This window comes from Triturus cristatus, chromosome 9 (assembly GCF_964204655.1).
Source record: "Triturus cristatus chromosome 9, aTriCri1.1, whole genome shotgun sequence".
NCBI classification, from domain to species: Eukaryota; Metazoa; Chordata; class Amphibia; order Caudata; family Salamandridae; genus Triturus; species Triturus cristatus.
In genome coordinates, this window is record NC_140592.1 from 465,855,034 (window position 1) to 465,881,334 (window position 26,301).

Below are 26,301 nucleotides of genomic sequence, written 5' to 3' on the forward strand. Positions count from 1 at the left end.
CCTACAAAGAGAAAACTCAGAGAAGTATGTGAGGGGGTATGGAGCCACATGGCAAAGGCAAGACGTCGGGGATCAGCCAAATGGGGAATCCAGAAGAGACCACGGTGTAGGAATGAGATATCTGTAAGGACGATGAATAATAAGAGTTAAAAACAATAGTGAAAAAAATAATGAGGCTGAATAATAGTTCAAACAAAAACAGAAACATAATTAAAAAGCCAAGAAAAAACATATAAAAGTCAAAACAAAGAAGTAAATACAAATACGGTTAAGGGAAGTTAAAAAGTTAACTTATTTGTGAGATTTCGCAGATATAAACCAACATCTAAGTAAATTGAAGATAGTATGCAGAAAGCCAACAATAGATGGATACAAAGTCAAGAGGATAAAGAAACATGTAATCCATGAAGAAATAGAATTGTATAACTTCAAAAAGTTCATAAAGTGGCCGAAGGAGAAGGTCGCTGAGTATCCATAGCATTTGGATTACACAAATTGATGAAACTCTGCAACCGTACTGGATTTTCATACGTTGTTGTTCTGTTGTTGTATGTGACCTTAAACAAGCACGGATGAAAAAGACCATATCGGGCCCCCAATGACCGAAGAGCTGGTCTCAAAATAAGAAAAGCTTTCTGCCTGGCAGCCGTAGACTTAGCATAGTCTTGCGCAAAGAGCAAAGTCGAGCCAGACCAAGTAATGCGTTGAGCCGATTTGACCGCAGATAGCACTAATAACAAATCTGTGTACCCTAAAAAATAAATAATTACTCCTCTTGGTCGTTGTGAGGATGACATGCTTGAGGAAGGACGACCCAGTCGATGTGCTCTCTGAATGTTTAGGTTTGTGCCTTCCGCTAGATGAAGAACCTTGGGAAGGAAAGACGCAAAAAAGGTAAGGGGTTCTGACCCTTCAACTCCCTCCTTCAGGCCATAAATGCGTAGGTTATTCCTTCTACTGCGATTTTCAAGGTCCTCGACCTGCTTTTGGAGCGTCAGAACTTGAGACTGATGCTGAGAGACGTTCACATTTGTATCACTTAGCATGGAAATGCTTTGTTCAACTGCAGTGACTCTTAATCAAGTTGAGACCAATTATCTGTGAGGACTTGTAACTTAGAATTAGTTTCCTCCATAAAGGGCCAAAGAACTCTTATCTCATCCAACAGCATCTCCATGGATACCGAAGAGGCTGGTTTGGGAGGAGAGGGACGAATTGTGTTTTAAGCGCTTAGTAAGCGACTTTCCAGGTGGTGTAGGTAAAGGGTCCATGTTGGCCATCAGGGTACTTGACGACGACTGCAAAGAATCTTCTAGGTGAGAAAATGCAGTAAAAATTTTAGAATTTTTAATAAAAATTTGCTTTTGTTGCGTCTTTGTAGGTAAGACACCTTTTATTCTGCCCATAGAGACGTAGCGTCGCCACAAAGACAAAAGAAGTATAAAAGGGAGTGGTAATAAACAGAGGAGCGCTGCGGATGGCAATCAAAAATGCTGGGAGATGTCTAGGTCAGAAGCACAACATCCAGCAAATCAGAGGCAAAGCAAACAGAGTATATTATGAAATAATATTTTGACCATACATGGAGAAGAAAAATTAAAGTGTCACAGTCCTTAGTACATGGCGTTGCAGCTTAAAAAATTAAATTGGTGCCACAAAATTTCAGTAGACTGAGGTAATAGTATCAGAAGGAGCCTCAGAAGCATTTAAAATGGCCGCCAGAAAATCTCTTCATCCAGAAACATTGAGGAGACAACTACTTGGCCAAAAACAACATGCGAGGGGCAGAGGAGGACCTCAATGCCAAGCAAATCAAGCAAAACAGTCCTTTGGTGAGATGGGTATAAAAAAAGAAGCAACGCGGCAATTATAAGAAGTTTTACCAATCGCAGGTAAAACAAAATGGCGGCCGCAACTTTGTTCGTGAAAACTTACAAGCTAAATAAATACAAATAGGGAGCAAATACAGCCTCGTCGAAACATCCAGGGTAGTCAGCAGGGTTTCCGACGTCCTACAGGCGATTTCATTGCATCCAGCGCTGCCTGAAACTGCGGAAACCCGAACTCCCGGCGGATCGCTTCACTCCGACGCCGCCATTAGCCGCGGGCGCCAAGCCACGCCCCGACCATAAAACATTTATAAAATATAACTCGCTTACAGTCTCATACACTACAGAACATACATGACAGGAAATAAATGACAGAGAAAATGTCAGCAGGGCACAACCTCCATGACACGGAAAGTTACATACATGTCCAGCACAAGGATCAATAGGACACACCAACTGGTACAATTTGTGTGGGTGGGGGGTTGTTCAATGACTGACTAGAAAGGAGGCCCACGTCCAGTGTACTATCTCCAGATACCACAATACAATTAAAAGCTACACCTGTCCAACCAGTCTTACGTGTTCTGGAGACCAGTGCACAAATATTGAAATTAGGACATGCTAATTATCAGAGTGACATTTGACCTTCAAAAAGTGACCTCTAGGGACACACATTATTGACACCTGTCTGATAGTAGAGACACATGCCAAGGTCAAGATCAAGAGTCACGAAAAGAAACCAAACAAGTCCAACACAGTAATCACAGTAGTGCTCCAATGCCAGCCCAGAGACAACAGCTTCCAAGGGTGAGAACTGCCCAGGACCACAGGGGATGCAACAAAATTACGAAATCGCCACATCCACATCAATAGACATTTAGACTATACTGTGTCTGCACATATCCTCATCTGAATGCGGAGATGAAAATCATAATGAAGTACATCTTGTAGAGGGGAGATTATAATAATTAGGAAATTGTACACGTTCCCATAATGAAATAACAATACATCTGTGAAGAAAAGCATCAAACGATAATTAATAAGTAGATTTATTGTATAATTACGCAGCACAGCAACAGGAACAACTGATACTAAGACAGCTCCAGTACAACTGGCCAGTCTCAGTACAGATTCCAGTCCATGGTTCCAAATGGAACTAGAACGCATAACAAATGACCACTCATGTGGCAGCAAGTAGAAATCAGCATATAACATATCCCCCTTTCATACAAAAACAAAGAAAACAAGATATGAAAACAGAGCAATAGTATATAACAGAACTATCAAACAAAATCTGAGAACTTCACAGGAAAAGATCTTGCACGAGTGGAACCTTTCACTCTATGAGCAACTGAATCACCATGTGATCTAGTGGTATCCAGACCATTGGAAATCTCCAGCTGGGAGCAACCATTCAAAGGTAATTTAGGAGATGAAGCATGAGAATCATTATAAACATCTTCTGCCCGAGATCTAATATTCGTTGGACATCTAGAAACCCGCCTGACATTCCAAAGCTTACCATCCTGGGTTATAAGAGAATTCTTAAAGACTTTGGTGATCTTAATGGGCTTATAGAACTTACTCATGCATTTCCCTAAGAAACCCGGTTTTTTTACTCTCACCCATTCTCCTACTTTAAAATTGTGTTCCTTAACTTCCACTTACGGTCAAACCATTCCTTGTTCTTAATTTGTTTTTCCTTAACTCTAATGCTGGTACCACTTATATCTTGGACATTCCTTATTTTATTGTCACACTTCTCTTTAAGCCACCAAGGACAAATATAAGAAGCAGGATTCCTGCCCCTTAACAAATAAAAGGGACTGACCTCCGTAATCGAATGTGGCGTAATCCTATACGTCCACAACCTTTCCCTTAATTCTCCTTTCCAATCCTGAGAATACTTAAGAACCTCTGAAACATAACCCTTTAAAACACGATTGAAACGCTCAACCTGCCTATTTTCGTGTGGCGCATACAATGCCGTGGTAACATGTTTGATCTGGTGACACATAAGATATTCCTCCATCTCCTTTGAAGTCAACTGCACCCCATTATCAGTCACAATGACCGAAGGACAACCTTCCCTTGCAAAAATTTCTTTAAAGAAATCCAAAACTCTAGAAGTGGTGGCCATTGGGACAAACTTTACTTCTGGCCATTTGGAATGATAATCTACCAACACAAAAGCATACCGTGAATCCAAAGGCAAATTCAAAAAGGGACCAGAAATATCAAATGCCAGTTTCTTCCAGGGTTCCTCTGGCCAAACTGTGGGACTAAGAGGAGGGACATTGACCCTAAGCATTTTATCATTAGAAATGCAAACATCACACTCCCTAACAACCCTATCAGCCATGCGATCCATCCCTGGCCACCAAAAATAAGTCCTCATTAACCGCTTCATGGCAGACATTCCTGGATGTGATTTGTGAGCCAAATTAAGAATCATACCTCGGACTCCAAAGGGTGGTACACATTTACCAGCTTTATAGACAAAATCCCCTTCTAACTCCAAATCATCCGCCACATTATACAAAGGCATAAGCTCTTCTGACACATCTTTCCTATTTGGCCAACCTTCCACAATAAATTTCTTCACTGACTCCCATAGAGAATCATTCTCCTCACTAGACTTCCACGATACCTCTGATATGTCCGCAAACGCACCAACCACCACATCCTGAATGGTTGTAACAATATCTGTATCATCTTCTTTTTTACTAGGCAAAGAAACACAGGGATGACGTGACATAAAATCTGCAGTTACATTTTTCTTCCCTGGTACAAACTCCGTTTTAAAACAATACTCCTGCAATCTCGAAGTTAGCCTCGCAATCCTGGCAGTGGAATTCCACCCTCCTCCTGGAGAAAGAATATTAACCAATGGTTTATGATCTGTCCTCAAGGTAAACCTTCCACCCCAAATGTAATTCCTAAAATGTTCAATCGCCCAGACACATGCCAACAATTCCTTTTCTATGACAGCATACCGTCTTTCAGTTTCATTTAATGTTCTAGACGCAAAACACACATTCCATTCCTCATTTCCTGATTTCTGTGAAAGAACCCACCTATGCCATATAAGCTGGCATCTACTGTAATTACACAATGTTTGTTAATGCAAAAAGGCCTTAAAATGGGAGCATTGACAATATCCTTCTTGATCACCATAAAGGCTTCTTGTTGTTCATCTGTCCATTCAAAAGTTGCCTTCTGGCGCAATAACTTCCTCAAAGGCTCCATCTTATTTGCAAAATTTGACACAAATTTCGAATAATACTCGCACATTCCTGCAAAAGACAATAATTGCTCCTTAGTCTTGGGCGAGGGAGCATTTAAAATTCCATCTACGTTTGATTTTTTGGGAATCACACCATCACCTGTTAGAGTATGCCCCAAATACTCCACACTTTCTTTAAACATTTTACACTTGTGAGATTTAAGGGTTAAACCATTTTTTTTTAGCCTGAGACAAACCTCCTCCAAGTGTTTTAAGTGCTCTTCATTATTGTGTGAAAATATTAAAATATCATCCTGAAAGCACTTCACGAAATTATCAATGTCCTTGAAGATGTTAAACATAATTCTTTGGAAAACAGATGCCGCTGAGGCCAAACCAAAGGGCATTCTGTTATATTGAAATAACCCTTGTGGAGTTATAAACGCTGTCAACATTTTCGATTCCTCAGTAAGCGCGACTTGGTGGTATGCTGACCTTAAATCAAAAGTCGAAAATACTTTCGCCCCTTCCAACAATGACACCACTTCATTTATATTGGGTAATGGGTGACAATCAACAATGATTTCTGAATTCAAGGCTCTCAAATCCACACACAACCTCAGAGATTTATCTGGTTTCCGGACTAAAACAATGGGGGAAACCCACTCAGACGAATTAATGGGCTCTATTATGCCTTCTGATACCAGATCTTTTAACATGGTTTTCAACTCATCCCTTACGTTAATGGGTACTGGTCTAATCCTTTGTCTAACCGGTGTGGCATTATTCTTAAGTTTAATCTGGTGGGAATAACCCTTAAGTTTTCCTAAAGATTCTGAAAAAACTTCTTTGTACGAGTCTTTTAAGAAGTTCTCCATAGTATCACATCCTGTAAAGGAGATGTAACTATCATTAACAGACTCATCCAACACCACCGGATCCTTAAGTCTAGGATTCAACATTACCCCAAGCTTCCACTGATCTTTCCAGCCCAATACATTTATACCCTTAACTGCAATGTATAAGTTAATATTTGCCAATCTGTTTTTAAAAGTCACTGATGTTTTGAAATAACCCACCATGTCTATGCGTGAACCATCATAACTCAGCGGGTTTATGTCTGGTGGCAACATTTCATTACCCTCGAAAACCCCTTCCAGCTTCTCTTCAAAATATTGTCTTCCAATAATGGTCCATGGTGAACCTGAGTCAGCCATGAGATCTAAATCTACCCCTGACACTCGAACCACACACATGGGAGGATTCCTGGCCGGAGTGTTCTCATCTTCTTCCCAGTCAGCCATGCCAGACAAAACCGACACCACAAACCCAGTATTCTGTGGCCTGTCTAAATTTCCTCCCTCAACCAAATCTTGTACAGGACCTTGTAACGTAGATGAAATTCTTGGGCGAAATTGACCTGCAAATTTCCTTTGTTCCCTGCACATGTTAACAAAATGACCAATCCTACCACAATTCTTACACTCTCTCTTTAAGGCTGGACACCCAGAAAATGATGCCATGTGGTTCCTGTTCCCACATCTGTAACAGGCTAGACTCTTTCCCCACCTTTTGAAGTTAGGATTACTCCCTGACAGCGGATTATGCACCTCATTTTTACTCTCATCTTGGCGTTTCACAGACGCAATCTCTTCGGCTTTATCTACCTTGCTATTATTCTTAACCACATGCATCCACTTCTCAGTTTGTTCAAAAGCTTTCGCTGTCGAAATTGCTTCTGATAATTTGGGATCCCCCATCACCCACAACTGTTTTTGAGTTTCTTTACATCTTACATGTACAATGATTTGATCTCTTATCATTTCATCTGTAATTGTACCAAAACTGCAATGTAAACTTAAATTGCGCAACGCAGTTAAGAAATCATCAAATGACTCACTTTCTTCTTGCACCCTCGTATAAAACTTAAATCTGTTTAGTGCTATATTACTTCTGGGTTTAAATCTTTTCTCTATTCTAATCAAGGCTTCATTGTACACATTAGTTGCTTCGGCATTTTCCGCAACCGTAATTTGTGGTAAAGCTCTAAAAACCATCTGTCCCTCAGATCCTAAACAGTGTAAGAGAATACTTTTCTTCCGTTCAGCTCCCATCCTCTCCCCATCTATGGCCTTCATGTAATTTAAAAATTCTTCCTTCCACCTGGCCCATGGAAGAGGTGGATCGCCTTTCGTTTGTAGGAATTTAGCTGGTGGTTCAAACTGCATTTTTTTTAAATATCGTTAAGCATGTAAACTTTAGTTAACCTTTAACAAGCTAGACTAACCAGACTTAAAACAATACTATATACATTTCCTTTTCATACATCAGTTAAATAATATAAGTTTTATCTACACGAATCACCTTAACCCTATATATATACATAAAACCTTGAGCGCCTCTTTTTTTTTTAACAGTTACTTCACCCCGAGTCTACTTTTACTCCTGCGATCTTGCAGATGAAGTAACAAATCTCCCAAGTGTTACATGAGGAAACTTCAGTACTTGTTAACGTTCCTCTGCCCAAAGTCCTCTTTCTTTTTAAAACGAAAAAAAAAATATTTCCAAGACTTACAAGCGTTTAATCCTTGTTTCTGGCCTAAAAAAAAAAACCAGGTTCAGAAACCGTTACTCCGAACCGACACCTGTACAATATATTTAACCGGAGATGAATTCCAGTCTTTTCCAAACGTTATCGTTCTTCACCGTGTTCATCCCAATCCAAAATGGCCGCCACGCCAAAAGCGTCCTTGAATACTTTATACTGTTGCAAAATGGCCGCCACGCAAAGCGCGTTGTGGACGTCAATAATTACTCCCAGGCTTCCATCCGATTCCCAGACTGCACTTCGAAGTTCCAAACGAAGCAGTAATGGCGGAGAACACAGAACCGAGAGAAGACACCAGGACTCGAAGAAGAACCACGACGTGCCAGCGTTCCCGGAAGAGCGAGACAACACACCAGGACTCGAAGACGAACTGCCAGCGTTCCAGGGACCGATTTTCAAAAGATGCAGTAAGTGTCTAATACGTTTATCAGCCGATCTTGAGCCAACGTTGTAGTACCTTTTTTCCGCTGTAAATCGGAGATTCCCACGTAGATCAGCAGACACTATTGTGATCTCCAGACAGCTTGATTGTCGATTTCTCCCTTTGCTTAATCGTCTTCCTTGTAAAACGTTTAATCCATCCTTATTTCAACTCGATGAAAATAGCTTCAAAATACACCATCTTCCAAAATCCGTTTTATGTAGTAACATTAGCTCGCTGTATCTCCACAGTTTCGACGGATATTTTCTTGGTTTATTCCTTTTTTTTTTTTAAATAAATTAAGTTTATAATGGGTTCAGGAACATAAATCTTCCTCTGTGGTGCTTCTTAAGTTGAGAAGAATGTTCCTCCGCTCGTCGCCATTGAAGAAAAGCATCAAACGATAATTAATAAGTAGATTTATTGTATAATTACGCAGCACAGCAACAGGAACAACTGATACTAAGACAGCTCCAGTACAACTGGCCAGTCTCAGTACAGATTCCAGTCCATGGTTCCAAATGGAACTAGAACGCATAACAAATGACCACTCATGTGGCAGCAAGTAGAAATCAGCATATAACAATCTGTCTATATGTGTTGGGCCTCGGCACAATACCACGCAGCTGCAACCAGGCAAATATAACCCACGGAGAACTCCAGTCGAGCTGTCTAAAAAGACTGCATCCCTGATGCCTAATTCAAGCACATCAGTAAAGTGGAGCGGTTATGAGGAGACACCCAAAAACATAACCACCTCTAAGGGGAGGACTTGAGGCGCACCAACAGTACTGTCTGGCAATGGCGGCTCAGACATCTTTTTTACCCACTCGCCAGGCTCAACACAAAGCTGATGTTCAATGGGAGGGACGCTAGGCCCAACAAACCACCAATAGTTCAAAGTGAGTGATACACACAGCACCATTAGGTCCGATTCACGAGGATATTGCTGTGACTTACTATTGCAGTACTCCTGGCTAACTCCCGCATGCCATAAGAAAGCCAGGTGCACACCTCTCTTATTAATATAATTCAGGTCTGCTAAAAAATAACACACCTATTTATAGCAAAATATCCATGTCTCAGCTATGATACTCAGTATAGGACCATAACAGATAAACTAGTTGTTAACAAATGAATCATGTCATTCTTTACTGATTTTCGACTTGTCACAGTGATTATGACATCAACAAAGAACCTGCAGAGTGCCCTACGTCCGATGGCTGCATAATTAGTATAATGCACACAGCATGTGTTGCATTTACTATACACCAATCGAAAATGTTCATTTAAGCACAATCCACAACAGTCTTTTGCCCAGCACATACCTCAATTAAAAAGATCACTGTCTTTACACCTCCTCAACACTCTGCATTTGACAGAAGAGATACGACTCTTACTGCCACCATGCCACAATACATATATATCATGGTTGATAAGAAGAATTACTGTGCTCTAAGGTCCTCGTTCCACTCGCCCTAGTACTGCAGGAGCTAAGACTGGCCGAATAATACAAATACCACAGAGTGCAGAATTTTGAAGGTGTGGTATTATTTCCTTCCCCCTTTGGGTGCAGGTGGAAAGAGAGAAAACACAGTGATACCTCACATTTCCCCACTTTGACTTTGTGTATATTGCAGTTGTTTCCCCACACACATTTTGTGACATTATTACTTGCCAAATTCATGCACAGAAAAAGTGTAATTTTTGAGCTCTAGTTGTAACTACAAATAGTCAGACACAAATCTCCATTTGCACCGGTGTTCGGATTATCTGAGCCAGTGGAATAAAGGCCTTGATACAATAACAGGGCCCGTCAGATAAAAGGTTGGCGTCCATTCTTGGAACAGGCATATTTTAGTGTCACTATCTGGATCACGTGCCCCTTCTAAGAAAGACTCTTTCTTGGTGCTTCCCAAGCGTTTTAGAACTATAGCCCGATTTTAAGAACGACAAACTTTCACGATCCACCTAAGCTTCAATGGATTTGAGGCCGAGTTGATTTTTGAATGTAATGACAGCAATTGTTTGCAAGCATCATGACACCGATTGCACCCTTCAATATCGGACTGTGGCCAAGATATTGAACTGTCTATAAAAGCGGTAGATGATGAACTGAGCTGTAGACTGGAAAAAATATTGGTGTTGATACAAATAATTATAGCAAATTGTAGAATCCTCTCCTGCAGAAGAGTTTGGGGTCAGGCCTCATACCCCTTTCTGTGTTAAAACAAGGCCCAGTGGAGCATTATCCATCCATCCATCCATCCATCCATCCATCCATCCATCCATCCATCCATCCATCCATCCATCCATCCATCTATCTATCTATCTATCTATCTATCTATCTATCTATCTATCTATCTATCTATCTATCTATCTATCTATCTATCTATCTATCTATCTATCTATCTATCTGTCTGTCTGTCTGTCTGTCTGTCTGTCTGTCTGTCTGTCTGTCTGTCTGTCTGTCTGTCTGTCTGTCTGTCTGTCTGTCTGTCTGTCTGTCTGTCTAGAACAAACACAGCCCAAGGACACAGAAGCACTTTACGTGAACACCAGATTACATTACCCGAGGTCAAATCCATTTTACTACAAGCGAGGTAGATTAAGTGATTTTCCTGGTATCAAAGGATGTTGAGCCAATACCAGGAATTTGAACTGGGTGGCATATTTACAAGCCCCTATTGCCACCACACCGTCACTTTTTCTGACGTTGTGGTGGCGATAAGGGCTTTACCTTGTTCACAGACAGCGTTAAGCCACTATGTGGTTTAATTCCGCCCTTTGAATAAGGCCCCCTTTCACGCTATACTTAGCGTGAAAAGGGTGGACAATGGGTGTTGCAGTGGGCGTTCCACCGCAACACCCATTGATTTTGATACTGCCCCATATTTACAAGGGCGGCGTAAATATGGGACAGCGCCAAAATTAAGACCAGGGAAAACCTGGTCTTAAACAGGAGCAACGAGGAGAAATGATACATTTCTCCTCGTTTTTGCTGTTTCTATGTGTGCCGTGTTGTGCAGCACATATAGAAACAGCAAAAGAGCATTGATTGTTTATGTGTAGAATGGTGACCCTTCCTGCACATAAACAATCAATAAAAAATTATGTTTTGTAACTTTTATGTGTGCTGCATTAAGCAGCACACATAAAAGTTTAAAAATGCCATTTCAGATTGTTTATGTGCAGGAAGGGATACCTTCCTGCACATAAAAAATCTCCCCCTACAGCACAGGCACCATTGCACTATGGTGCATGGGTATCTGCGTTGGCACTAAGCAGCTAAAAGTAGCGCCAGCGCAGGGCTGCACCATATCCTTGTAAATACGGTGCAGCCCTATGTTTTGGAATTGCCGGAGCACAGAGTTAAACCAAGGTGGCTAAGGCCATGCTTTGCTACTTCCTCGTTAATATGCCCAGTAGTTCCTCAGGTCCAAAGTCGGCAGCACTGGCAGTTAGGCCACATCCATATTTTTTAATTTATGTTTGAAAGTCATAAAGAAGTGGCATGGTTGTGTATGACTGTGAATAGTGAGCACGTTCTCTGTTGAAATGGCTTTACGAAGTAAAACAACAGCACCAACAAAAATTGAAAGGTACACCCGAGTCATGCTTGGTAATACTTGCAGGGGTTGGTTTTAAACTGGAGTTAGGGATATTGTTCAGCACTTTTTCACTGGTGGGCAAACAGGGCTAATCATTTTAAATATTACTTACATACAGAGCATGACTTTCTAGTGCAACAAATTGTGTAAAATGCTGCTGTATCTTCTGTGTAAGGGACACTTTCTCTATGTGTCACGTCTCACCCCAGTTGTTCTACAAATATGATCAGAAGGGAAGGAAAAAGGCAGGCACCGCACTCTGGTTGCAAGTAATAACCCACGTGCTGCTGCAGACATCAGGAAACATTGGGCAGTCTTGAATGTGTCCTTTTCGATAAGGCTTGGGTGAACAAGCAGTACTCACTTTCTTCCGAGTGTTTAGACATGAGGTAAAGGAAGGGGGTGTTGAGTTCTATAATCTAAAGTTAGTTCAAGAAAAGTCATGTCAACCGTGGTTTACAGAGAATCCTTCTTCTAAGCACCATAGACTGTTGGCATACAGTTGGCATAATGGGAAAGAGGTAAGTTGGAGTAGTTGTAAATAACTCCCTTTGGAAGGTACTATAGATACATAGTTAAAAATTAAAACACCCAATCAAAAGACATTCATACTCCCAGTCTCGAGTGAGTTGAGAGGTCGCAGAAACACATCAATCCACAAACTGTTCAAAACATGCAGTGTTTTTATTAACAAAAATCATGTCATACATATATATATAAAATGCATCCAAATGAAAACCCAAATAGTCTAAACAACATGAATTCATTGATAAAAACAGAGACACAAACAAGACAATCACATTTGTAATTGACCCGAACAAATTTATAGGAATCATTACGAACAACATATTGATTCTTACAAAGTAGTTCAGATCAATGACAAATGTGATTGTCTTGTTTGTGTATCTCTTTTTATCAATGCATTCATGTTGTTTTAGACTATTTGGATTTTAATTTGGATGACATATATGTATGACTTATTGCATTTTGTATTAAAAAATATTGTATTTGGTTTTAAAGTTTGTGGATGGATGTGTTTTTGCAACATTTAAGCTCATTCGAGACTGGGAGTGTGAATGTCTTTTGATTGGGTGTTTGAATTTTATATTATGTATCTATAATGCTTTCCAACTGCAGTTATTTATGACTGATAAGTCTTTCTTGGAGCCCTGTCCCTTTGGATTGTGGGGCCCCTCTCATTGCATTTATCTACAGTTATACAAATGCCGGGTGCATCATGCAAAGGGTTTTCAATTGTATGCGCTAAATGACTGTAAACTAGTCAAGGTGTCTATGAATGACATTATTTGTTCTTGCTTTCATGATGATGTCTCCATTTTTAATAGTAGAAATGCCAATTCCTTTTTTTTTTACTTCAGGAATGCTCCCCTTATGCGGCTCATCTATATGATGCTGAGGGTGCCAACACTCAGATGAGGCAGCTCCCAGGCCTTTGCGGCAACTACTGCACTGAATTCTGGCTCCAGTGTCGATCCACTCTTAGCCTTCTCATTGAAGAGACAGCGATCATGGATCTTGAGTCTGACCAGCGGAAGTTCTGTGGATTCTTGCTGCTTGATGATCCAAACTATTGCTTCCCCAATGTCTTAACCAATGCTGAGTTAAACAACCGCCTCGGCGAGGTGCAGGAGGATTCTGAAGGCTGCCTCCAGCTCTGCTTGCAAGAGGTGGCCAATGGCCTGAGGAATCCAGTGGCTATGGTGCACGCCAATGATGGCACCCATCGCTTTTTCATTGCTGAGCAGCTTGGGTATGTCTGGGTCTTCTTGCCAAATGGTTCGCGTCTTGACAAGCCATTCCTCAACATCTCCAAAGCAGTTCTCACTTCTCCATGGGCCGGGGATGAAAGGGGTTTTCTTGGGATAGCTTTCCACCCTGCATTTAAAGCCAATGGGAAGTTCTACATCTATTACTCCATTTCAGCTAAGAAAGAAGAGAAGATCAGGATATCAGAGTTTCGTTTGTCAACTCATGATATCAACATGGCTGATCACACATCAGAACGGTAAGCATTTTATTTATTTACCCCTCAGTTACTAATGTTTTGTTAGTTGTCCTTAAAAAGGTGTGAAGCAAATTATTGCAAGTGTTTTAGGGACCATAACCACAAGAAAATAGATAAACAAGAAAGTCATCGATTCACAGAGAATCTCTGGCTTCTATTCTGGGAAACAGTATTATCTAGAATTCTCATATTCATGTATTCAAACTGTGCTAAAATGATTCTGCTACTTTTATGTTGTATATTACAAGATCTTCTATATCAGTCTTTAAAATTATTGCATCCACTGAATTGCACACCACTATATTGTCAAGGTATATATATATATATGTTCTTCCCCAGCTATGTGAATTTGCATATTAGCAGGTGGGAGGAGCAGATGCTCACAAATAAATGGGCCGATGAATGGGTTGAAAATGTGGCCCTGTAGACCAGGTATATCGATGACTTGTTTATGATTTGGAAGGGGTCTGAGAGTTCTTCAAAACAATTTATCAAGAAAATCAATGACACTAGTTTGAATTTGCAATTCACCAATTCCATTAGCGCACAAGATAGTACATATTTTTGACTTGACTGTATATGTAAAAAATGGTAGGTTGAACACCAAAGCATTTAGAAAGCCCACCGCAGGTAGCAATACGTTGCATGCTCAAAGCTTTCACCAAAATAAGCTTAAATGCAGCATTCTCTTTACTGAAAACCTATGGATCAGACACAACTGCAGTGATGAGGAGGAGTTGAACCATGCATAAAATGAATTGACAAACAGATTTATCTCAAAGGGCTACAGACAAGATATCATACAGGCTGCTAGGGATAGGGCCAACGAAAAAAGCACGAGAAAATCAGTTGTTTTCTAAAAATAAGATTAAGAAGAGCATCAAGATCATGAAATCAGACTGATTACATGAAATTGCTCAGAACATCAGGTAATAAGGAGAATACTGACTAAACATTGGCATCTGATTAATAGCGATGCAGTTATTGGACACACAATACACAATAGGCTGCAGATTACGTTTAGGAGATCCAAATGTATGCAGCAGGAATTGGTCACCAGTAGCCCTGAGAAGAAGATTCCAAAACATCAGTTAACAAGTAGTAAGGAATTCAGAAAATGTCATGGGTGTAAGGCCTATCAGTATGGGGTAAATATGACTGAGGTTATATCACATTTACCTAATACCCTATTTAAGATATGAGGAGCATTTAATTGCAAAAGTAAACATGTGGTATACATTTTGAAATGCTCTTGTCCTAAAATATATGTGGACAGTACAATTTTGAAAGTACACAAGAGAATCTTGCAGCACCTGCAGGCATTAAGAATAAGGATCATAGCTAACTTGTTGCAAGGCACTTTGAGGAGGTGCATAATAGCAATCGCAAAGAGCTAAGATATTTTGTGGTAGATTTTGTACCCATAAATATATGAGGTGCCAACAGGGAGCAGAGGTTACAGAGATTAGAGTCCCACTAAATATTGGATTTGAACACCAAAATACCAGAGGGCTTAAATACAGAAGAGGAATTGTATATACATTTATAGTCCCTCCCTTTATCTACAGCCACAGAGCCATTGTTTATCAGTATCATTACCTTTAGACTCAACAATTCGAATTTTGTTTGATTCTGTATTAATTTAGGTTTATTGGTTCCATTTACTTATTATTTTGCATTTTCTGGATTAGTATATTGGTGTTTGCTCACTAGGGCTTGATTCAGGACTAGTTATGCTGTTAAATTTTAGAAATGTTTAAGCATGCGTGATGCTGAGTCAACCTTGTGGAGCGCATTATGCTACATATCATTGGTGGAAACTAATTGACACATGATATTTTATTCCCACTTGGGCACAATTGTACACTTATGATGCAGCTGAATCCAATGACTGTTTTTAGCAGGCATCTTGCTTATTTAATATTATGGGGCGAAATAAGCAACATGATTATTAGAGGCTGATGGATCAATGCGCAGAAGAACTTACATTTTTATTTTGTGCAATACAAAATGTAAATTATGTGAATGCCTTAGGGATGCACTGCGAATGTATCAATCTAATAGAATCACAAAGTATGTCTTTGAAGTATTGATAATGTATTGATTCAAAGAAACACAAAGTAATTCTTTCAGATTGAGAAGACAATGCACGTGGTTGTATAAATAGTACTTGTTCGAAGTGGAGCACACTTGTTTGCTATGGGATGATGGGCGCACTGTTCCTGCTTTCCCATAGCAAACTGCAATGTCCCAGGGATGGGCACACCGGAACATTGCTGGAGTCGATCTGGGGGGTGGCAGTCCCCAGGGCCATTTATGGCCCGGGGAGGTGATGGTCCCCAGAGCAGCGTGAGGGGCGCGTGCCCCCCCTTGATTTTTAGAGCCCTGGGGAGGTGGCGGTCCCGGGGCTCTGTGCTGGGGCTGGAGCCTCCCCATGCATCTTATAATTAAAAACATCCCCAGGGAGGTGGTGGTACCTGGGGCTGCAGGGAGGTTGCATGGTCCCCTGCATTTTAAACATTTAGCCCCAAGGTGTTGGAGGTCTCCGGGGCTGCGAGAGCCTGTGTGGGCCCCTGCATTTTTATTTTTTATTGCCCAAAGGACCTGGCCCACCCGGGGGCCTAAATTAAATGAAGCGCAGGAACCCATGCTTCGTTAAAAAAATAACGTTTTGAGGGATTTGCGGATCCAATGCGACTCCCACAGAATCTTTTTTTTAAATGCTTTTTATGGCCCATGTGGGACCCCCTAACAGGCCTAGGGGGTCAGGGTGTTTCTACCCTGACCCCTTTTCTTTTTTCAAACGTTTTTGCTTGTGACTCGGTTCACCCAATTCACAAGATGGCTGCCAACTCTGCATGGTTTGAAGTGTTGGCAGCCAATCAGATCTCAGGCACGAGATCGGCAGGAGTTTATTAATCCACAGTCGCCACAGTTGTATATCTGAGAAATCTTTACATTTCGCGGGAACAACTGAACTGATTTACACCATTTACCAAAATGAGTTCTTTCTGGACCAAGAGCTACAGTTCTGCCAAATTTGGTGTAATTCCGTTCACCAGTTCGGGATGTAACCGTGTCAAACTTTTCCTATGAAGCCCCCTGAGACCTTCCCTGAGATGTCAGGGAGAGGATCCACCTAACCTCCACAATTGCCTCAGAAAATCTACAACATGATCGAAGGACCTTCTTAAAGCGTGGCCTGAGATGCTACCATTAATCAGAGCTTCCCCAGTGTGCCGCAGCCATCTGTGGGTAGAGGCAGGGTCAGTATGCAATCACCATGGGACAGAGCCCCCTTCACATCAGCTTCATCCAGGGGAAGTGCTGGGAGCAGCAATCACCATGAGCTAGTCGAGACAGAGAGAGGGAGGCACTACACAACTATATTACCCGCGGGCCATATCCTTTCTCGACAATAGTAGAGAGCCTGGAGCTGGGAGCATGCCACTTCATTGCAGGGTAAGTATCAGCTAGTGAGCCACACACACTGGGGTGGGGGCACTCTGCATACTGGACCCAATGCCAGAGGGCAGGCACACTCGGGTAAATATATATATAGGAAACAATTATTAAAATAAAATGTGGCGATGTACAGATTGATCAATATCCAGAGTCAAGCATAACTATCACACTTGAAAATTCGATTGAAAATTCATTCTTTAATATTTTTGTAAAGTTATATACTTTTTTTTTTTGGCTTTTCTTTTCCCTTATTTATCCAACACAATACTCATGTAGGTATCATTGTAGCTTCCTAACACAATATAACAGAATTATTCAGAATTAATCTATAATTTACAATTTGTCAGACATTTTATGTTTTCTGTTTTCAATCGTATTGCAAAATATCACACACAATTACTACATAATAAACATGGCTATTTTCATCTATTCCAGTCTACGCGCGTTTCGGCGATCAGCCTTCCTCAGGCAGCCATGGTATTCAAGAAATCCTAAAGCATAATAAAGAAAAAGAATAATCTATGACCAATTGTACGTCTACCACATATTCAAGTGCACTTTATATTAAAAAAGGCCCTATATCGACCCTATACATATATACATTTATACATTTATATACATTTCATCTCTATATCCCTATTTACAAATTGATTTTTAAACAGTAATCATCTCTAATCAAAAAAACGTGTCTGTGTCACAATCAAAAATTACGATTTTAATCCATTCTAATGGCTTATGTTTTCATCAGAATTGTTACATCTATAGCGTCTAATGACCCAGTACAGGTAATGAACAATCTCATATCAGTCGCTTCATATACTTCAATACAACTAGAGACTTCAACATAGCAATTAAATTAAACCAACTACTAGCTTAGTGTCGTAGTGGGCTGTAGGTGTACCTGATTCGTAATGAATATGTCTGCTATCAAGGTTCCCTCTGTGCAACAGATGTTACGTCCAACGCTATACTCTTGGTGGCGTTTCGTGTGACAGCGTACTCTATATCCAAACGTTGCTGTGGTAGTTGTTATACTGAAAAACGACCGATAAGACAGATTGGCATAAAGTTTGTCACAGGAATAAAACTTAAGGCCACCTATCCGGACAATTGAAAAACACACTTACTCAAGCCACGAAGTTTTTATACGCGTCTTTTCGAGCTTTTCTAAGTTCAGCGGAGAAGTACGATCAGAGTGACTCTCTCGGGAACCTGCAGCGTGTTTACACGGGTTCTAATCGGGAATATATAAAAAGCGGTTGGTTCTAGTGCGTTGTAGTCAAGCCTCGTTTTAATTGTGTAAACCTCTCCCCAAGCGTTAGTTATTTCTTACCCGGTCAGGTCGGTTGTTTTTGTTTCACGCCGCTTATTTCATCTTTATAATACAGTGTTTCAGCGACGTATTTTAAGGTTTGTAGTCAGACTCAGCCAGACCTAGGAACATATAATTGATGTAAATAAATATGCTCCACTACTGAGGGTTTTAGATTACCGCGTTACACTCAAAACGCAGAGCTAATTCGCCGTAGTTATCGCGTTGCACTCACCTCGCCATCTGAGTCCTTTCTCCCCGTTGCCAGCAAATCATTAAGGTAGAAAGGGGACTAGGCATTGTAACGCTACATATATACTCAGACTTGCTCAACCATTGGTCAGTTCCCTGTGACATTGACCTTCTGGTAGATTGGCAATCGATCTTCCATTTAGCCGACAATAAGGCTTGAGAATGTTGTATGGGGGTGACAATAGATTTTTAGTGCGTTCATAACGTTATTTTAGTTAATAAAACGCTTATATTAGAGTATCTAGTTAATTGAATAGGTGAACCAATCGTTCGCAGCTATTAATTTGAACCATTATACACATCAGTGTCAGAGAGATGTTCACTGTCAGGTATGGCCCTAGTTATTATATCGTATGGCTTGGCTCCATGGTATCTCACTGTTCAATCCTCTCTTATAGGCGTCCAGAGAGAATATCCAAAACACTTCTCTCCTTTTTCGAATCTCAGTGCCTTGTGTTCCACTAGTGTTGATTTTTTCGAGGATCAGCCATCTTATGTCTTTTGCAGTGTGACTGTGCTCGATAAAGTGTTGGACCAATGGCGCTTGTACCTTCTTGTTTTTAATCGCTGACCTGTGTTCCGTCAAGCGAGTTGCCATTGACCTTGATGTCTCCCCTACATATGGTCTCTCGCAAGGGCATAGAATGGCATAGATAATGTTGGTGGATTTACAATTGGTTAGACATTGTAAGTTTATTTTAACTCCATTTATGGAGTATTGTCTAACTTCTAAAGCTGACTCACATGCTAAACAAGACATGCATTTGTAATTTCCTTTCACAGTGGGTAGGCCACCAATTGTAGTCTGGATAGTTGTAGATATGTTTTTTGGCATCCGTGATCTTGTGACTAGATCTTTAAGGTTTTTATTTTTGCGATACGCAAACATTGGCCTAGGTAACTGTTCTGATTCTGCTCTTGTCGCATTTAAAATATGCCAGTTAGCATTGATAATCTGGCATATGCTACCATTCATTGTACTATGCCGTGTTACCATTACAAGTCGGTTCTGCTGTTTAGGAGGTTTTTTTCTCAATAAGCTTTGGCGATCATAGTATCGAGCTCTCTTGTATGAGTCTCGTACTAATCTTTTGGGATATCCTCTAGATATGAATTTCGCTTTCATTACTTCCGACTGTTGATCATAGTCACTGATGCTAGTGCAGTTCCTCCGAAGACGGAGGAACTGTCCAAACGGAATAGTTGTTTTTTGCATTCTTGGATGGTAGCTAGAAAAATGTAACAATGTGTTACGAGCTGTGGGTTTACTAAATAAATCCACTGATAACATTTGTCCTTCAGATTTGATATTGACATCTAAAAATTCAATGTTCAGCTTATCACTTTTTGCTACGAACCGGATATTCGTATCACACAGGTTCAGCCATGATACAAATTGCGTTAGATCTTCCTCAGTACCATTCCAGATATAAAAGACATCGTCAATGAATCTGGACCAACTTGTGGTAGATTCACTGAATGGGGCCACTTCATTATAGATGTATCTCTCTTCATAATGTGCCATGAAGATATTGGCCACCGTTGGCGCACACGAAGCCCCCATACTTACTCCTTGGGTCTGCTGAAACAACGACCCATTAAACTCAAAAGTATTCTCTTTGAGCACTATTTCCAAACATTCTAGTATGAATTGGGCTGGGCACTCTATATTATAGGTTTCAATGAACCACCTCACGGCTTCCAATGCTCCCACCTGAGGGATGTTACTATAAAGGGCCTCAATGTCCATTGTGACCAGGAATTGAGTGTTCCGGTCAAAATGGATTTGTTCAACTTTATTGATAATGTCAGTGGTATCCCTTATATATGATCTTATTTTAGGGACATGTGGGCGCAGCAGAGCGTCAACATATTTTGATAGTGCTTCTGTTGTAGATCCGATGGTAGTTACAATAGGCCTATAGGGGGGGTCTATTGTGTTTTTATGTATTTTCGGAATTCCATATATTGAGGCCATTTTAGGTTTGGCCACATTCAAAAAAATACATTCTTTCTCGCATATGACCCCCTCTTCCAAGGCACGGGTAGTCAGATCCTTGATCATTTTTGATACCCTTCTAGTGGGATCCATTCGTATGGGTGTATAATGTTCCTCATTCGATAGCATAGTTGTCATTTTTGCTACATATTGGTCAGTGTTCATAAGCACTATGCCTCCACCTTTGTCACAACCCTTGATTGTAATATCCTTATTATTCTTGAGGGTGGACAAGGCTTGATATTCCTCCCTAGAAAGATTATACTTGGGTGTTGGAATAAATTTTGTGGCTGCCATCATTCTGTTGAATACCACATGCTCGAAAATGGCGATCTCGGGTCCTACCTGTTCTAGTGTCGGGACAAAAGTGGAAGGAAGTGCCAAGCCTGATTTATTTGGTACAAGGGATTCTTGCTGTTCCCGTCCCTCAAAAAATGCACGTAGTCTTATCTTGCGAAAGAATGAGATTAGATCCTGAAACAGTTCAAATCTGTTGGCTTTTGTATGTGGGACGAAAGAGAGACCTTTCGTCAACAGAGATTCTGTCTGATGATTAATCTCGTAAGTACTGAGGTTAAAGATTGGTATTTGGTTTACTCGCGCCAATAATGGGCATGTCTCGTTACTAGGACCTGAGGATCGTCCTGGTATACATTCTGGCCCTGTGTGTAATTGTACGCTTGCTGGTAGTTGCCCCGTTGGCGTCGTTGGTATCTGGGCCGCCATCTGGATCTTTGTCCCCCACGCCTGGCTAAAAAACTGGGACGTTCGCCCCTACTGTTACCTGCGACTCGTCGGCCCGAATTGCCAGTTTGGTATTGGTCATAATTTTCCCCTTCGGAATCCGTCGTGTCAGAAAAAGTGACTAATTTTTTAGTAAATCTATCAGTTGAAGATTGAAATTGGTCTTCATCTATTGGTTGTTGCTGATAGAAATTATCTGCCAGGTATGGGTACATTCTCTCCTGACTGGTGTATCGTATATCTTTTTTAAGCTTTTCAGTCTTACGTTTCATCAGGTAGTCATGATAGGATAACATCTCTGTTTCTACTTCCTCTAACTTCTTTTTGGCTTCCTATATTGCTTGATTGCTATTAATTTTGTTCTCCAATTCTTGGATTTCCTCCATTAGTGCCTGAATCATCTCCTTGGATGTTTCAACTATGAGGATCATGAGATCCCGAGAACACCTATTGGCTATGTGGGACCAACGTTCGAGGAATTTCCTGATTTTAACAAAGAGACCTGGAATGTTTTTTACTCTCAAGCCTTGGGGAATGATTCCTGCTTTGAGATACTCTAACATGAAATGACCATGCATTTCAATCCTTTTTGCCTTTTTCTTTAGTGAAGTTAATTTAATAAAGTCTTCAGAGCCTAAGGAGCTAGTTGTGTGTGCTGCTTGGCCCCCTAGGGCAAAATCCCCCAATAGTGAAGCAAGATCTTCATCTGTGAATCCAAATGTTTGGAGCTTATCCATTTTGTAACAAATAAACAATCAAGGATTGCTAAGGGTGCAGAAAAAGAGATTCTATCCAAATAGAGTCTAAAGAAACCCAAAGGGTTATATGATCTTTCTATCAGTGTATATGTGAGATGACTGTGTTATACATATAAAAAATGCACTTGTAATGAAATTATACAACAAACTTTCACACTACCCCACATGGACTGGCCATGGAGAAATAATTTGTAACATAACAAGGGTACCCCTAATCTAGTTTCCTATCTTAGGGTTTTAAAGTAAATACTACTGAAAAAATATATATAGGAAACAATTATTAAAATAAAATGTGGTGATGTACAGATTGATCAATATCCAGAGTCAAGCATAACTATCACACTTGAAAATTCGATTGAAAATTCATTCTTTAATATTTTTGTAAAGTTATATACTTTTTTTTTTTTTTTTTGGGCTTTTCTTTTCCCTTATTTATCCAACACAATACTCATGTAGGTATCATTGTAGCTTCCTATAACAGAATTATTCAGAATTAATCTATAATTTACAATTTGTCAGACATTTTATGTTTTCTGTTTTCAATCGTATTGCAAAATATCACACAAAATTACTACATAATAAACATGGCTATTTTCATCTATTCCAGTCTACGCGCGTTTCGGCGATCAGCCTTCCTCAGGCAGCCATGGTATTCAAGAAATCCTAAAGCATAATAAAGAAAAAGAATAATCTGTGACCAATTGTACGTCTACCACATATTCAAGTGCACTTTATATTAAAAAAGGCCCTATATCGACCCTATACATATATACATTTATACATTTATATACATTTCATCTCTATATCCCTATTTACAAATTGATTTTTAAACAGTAATCATCTCTAATCAAAAAAACGTGTCTGTGTCACAATCAAAAATTACGATTTTAATCCATTCTAATGGCTTATGTTTTCATCAGAATTGTTACATCTATAGCGTCTAATGACCCAGTACAGGTAATGAACAATCTCATATCAGTCGCTTCATATACTTCAATACAACTAGAGACTTCAACATAGCAATTAAATTAAACCAACTACTAGCTTAGTGTCGTAGTGGGCTGTAGGTGTACCTGATTCGTAATGAATATGTCTGCTATCAAGGTTCCCTCTGTGCAACAGATGTTACGTCCAACGCTATACTCTTGGTGGCGTTTCGTGTGACAGCGTACTCTATATCCAAACGTTGCTGTGGTAGTTGTTATACTGAAAAACGACCGATAAGACAGATTGGCATAAAGTTTGTCACGGGAATAAAACTTAAGGCCACCTATCCGGACAATTGAAAAACACACTTACTCAAGCCACGAAGTTTTTATACGCGTCTTTTCGAGCTTTTCTAAGTTCAGCGGAGAAGTACGATCAGAGTGACTCTCTCGGGAACCTGCAGCGTGTTTACACGGGTTCTAATCGGGAATATATAAAAAGCGGTTGGTTCTAGTGCGTTGTAGTCAAGCCTCGTTTTAATTGTGTAAACCTCTCCCCAAGCGTTAGTTATTTCTTACCCGGTCAGGTCGGTTGTTTTTGTTTCACGCCACTTATTTCATCTTTATAATACAGTGTTTCAGCGACGTATTTTAAGGTTTGTAGTCAGACTCAGCCAGACCTAGTGTCAAGAATTCCTGTCATACAAGGGAAACACGCCCTTATGTAAACAGGAGAGCTGTTACATAACTCAAGGGAAACACGCCCTTATGTAAACAGGAGAGCTGTTACATAACTCAAGGGAAACACGCCCTTATGTAAACAGGAGAGCTGTTACATAACTCAAGGAAAACACGCCCTATAAAGGGAGGAACCGGGAGGTACAAGGCTGTCGGATATTGTGTTTACATCGACGTACCTGCTTTGTGAAGAGCAGTGTTCCGGAGTGGTGCTCCAGTAAGGCAAGAACGGAGGTAGGTCGAGTCGTTGCTCCCTGGGCCGTGTCTTGCCCCATCGTCACCTGTGAAGGACCCGGAAGCTCTACCGGTCAACCATTGAGCTTCGCTTTTTGACTCGGCTGAGTCCAAGCGCAGTGGCGCTTTTGCTGGTTGGAGTCGTAACTCCCAGCCCGACCAGAGACACAGGGACTGCCAGCTGTAACGCACACCAGGAGGTGTTTGCCGCGTTACAGACTCGGAAGTCCACAGGATTGATCGAGCGGCTGCTCTCGGTTCAGTCTTCTTGCTTGTGATTGGGGTATCGGTGACGCATCACCAGGAGGTGACCCCGCGTCCCGGTGCAGTCTGAGGAAGAGGTTGAGCGGCTGCTCCCTTCAGGTAGAGACCCCGGCTGGGTGTTTCCCTGACTCCTCGATTCTCCCCAACACTCTTCGTGCCCCTCACAGCCTACCGATTGGCATTGTCGGCCATTTCATTTCTGCCCTCTGTTGGCATACGCCGGGATCGGCGTATATGCAGAGGACGGTTAGGACCATCCGTGCTGTGGGCTGGTAACGTACTTAGCATGGAGGATTCCAGTGACTATAACTTTTGTTTGTTCTTTGTATTTTATTTGCCTTCATTAAAAGAACTAACCCTTCACAAGTGGTTGCGTCCTCATTGTCGTGTCTGTTAAACGATCCTGAGACGTTCAGGGCGTTACAAAATATCCGACCTTAATAACACTAACTGTCTCCCGGTCGATAACAGACATGGCAACACTTGATGATGTGCTGGCTGCTTTAGCGGCCATGCAAGTTGAAGTGGCTGCCTCTAGGCAAGAAACAGCCGATGTAAAAGCCAGACTGGATGCTATCCAATTGGACCCGCTCACGCCCAGCACCTCCCTCACGAACCAGACCCCTGCGGTAGTAGTGGAAATGCCGGTAGCCATCCCCTTGGCAACACCAGAGAGGTACAGTGGGGATCCTAACACAGTGCAGGTATTCCTCACACAAGTGGCGCTACATTTATCGTGCAAACCAAAGGCGTTCCCCACGAGTCAGGCTCGTGTGGCTTTCCTTATATCCTATTTGGCTGGAAACGCGGCACAATGGGCCGTACCTCTGGTGAGCAGGGACGACCCACTCTTATGTGATTGGGGTGCTTTTCGCGAGGAATTCCTGAAGGTATTCGACAGAAGGGCTGACTCGTACACGGCGGACCGTGAAATGCTTGAGTTGAGACAGGGATCCAACGACCTGGTGCAGTATCTCAACGCGTTCCGAAGGCTGGTTGCGGAAACCAAGTGGCCTGTTGCTAAACAGACGGCGCTCTTCCATCAAGGGCTGTGCGATGAGCTCAAGGACGCCGTGGCTCATATTGACCCTCAACCCAAGACATGTGAGGGCCTTATCAACCTGGTATTACGGCTGGAACATAGGCTAAGTGAAAGAAAGGGGGATCATGGGAGAAAAGGAAAATCCCTTCCATCCTATGTGACGGTGGGAAGTCCTGAAACTTCCACCGCATCCAAGGGAGAACCCATGGACATCAGCGCAATACGAGCGAGCCTCACAGCCACGGAGAAAGAGTCACGCCGTAAACAAGGATTGTGCCTATATTGTGGCAAAAAAGGCCACTACGTACGTGAATGCCCTGCCAAACCGAAGACGTCACGTTATCGGGCCAACCGGTCGGTAACAGCCGTGGTGGACATACCGGCGGAAAACTAGAGGACTCCAAGACCAGAGAAGGGGCATCTCGGAGTCACTCATCCATCCCTTCACTTTCCAACTCGGTCACTAAGGGACAACGACACCTGTTTATCACGGTGCACGTGGGAGTGCATGACCAGTGGATACCCGTTGTGGCCATGGTGGATTCAGGGGCCACTGGCATGTTTATGGACCACAACGAGGCATGCAGGCTAGGGCTAGTGCTTCTTCCCAAAGCAGTACCCGAAGACGTCTATGCGGTAGACGGAAGGCGATTGGTGACGGGGCCCATCGGACAGCACACGGGGGTCCTTCCGATGAGATATGGGAGGAACCATTTGGAACAAATCGATTTTAACATCATCCGAGCGCCCCAATATGGCGTCATATTGGGATTGCCGTGGCTACAGAAACACAACCCCTTTGTGGATTGGCCAACACATCGCATCGAAATGACGTCACCGTATTGC

The 26,301-nt window shown here is 41.5% G+C and overlaps 1 protein-coding gene across 1 annotated transcript in view; it reads left to right on the plus strand.

Annotated features, from left to right (window-relative positions):
* Window positions 1–26,301, plus strand: part of LOC146798150 (HHIP-like protein 1) — a 278,348-nt gene that overhangs the window by 102,987 nt on the left and 149,060 nt on the right. The window contains exon 2 of the mRNA XM_085625400.1: window positions 13,075–13,721. Within this exon, the coding sequence (XP_085481526.1) occupies window positions 13,075–13,721 (647 nt within the window). The remainder of the gene's footprint in view (window positions 1–13,074; window positions 13,722–26,301) is intronic.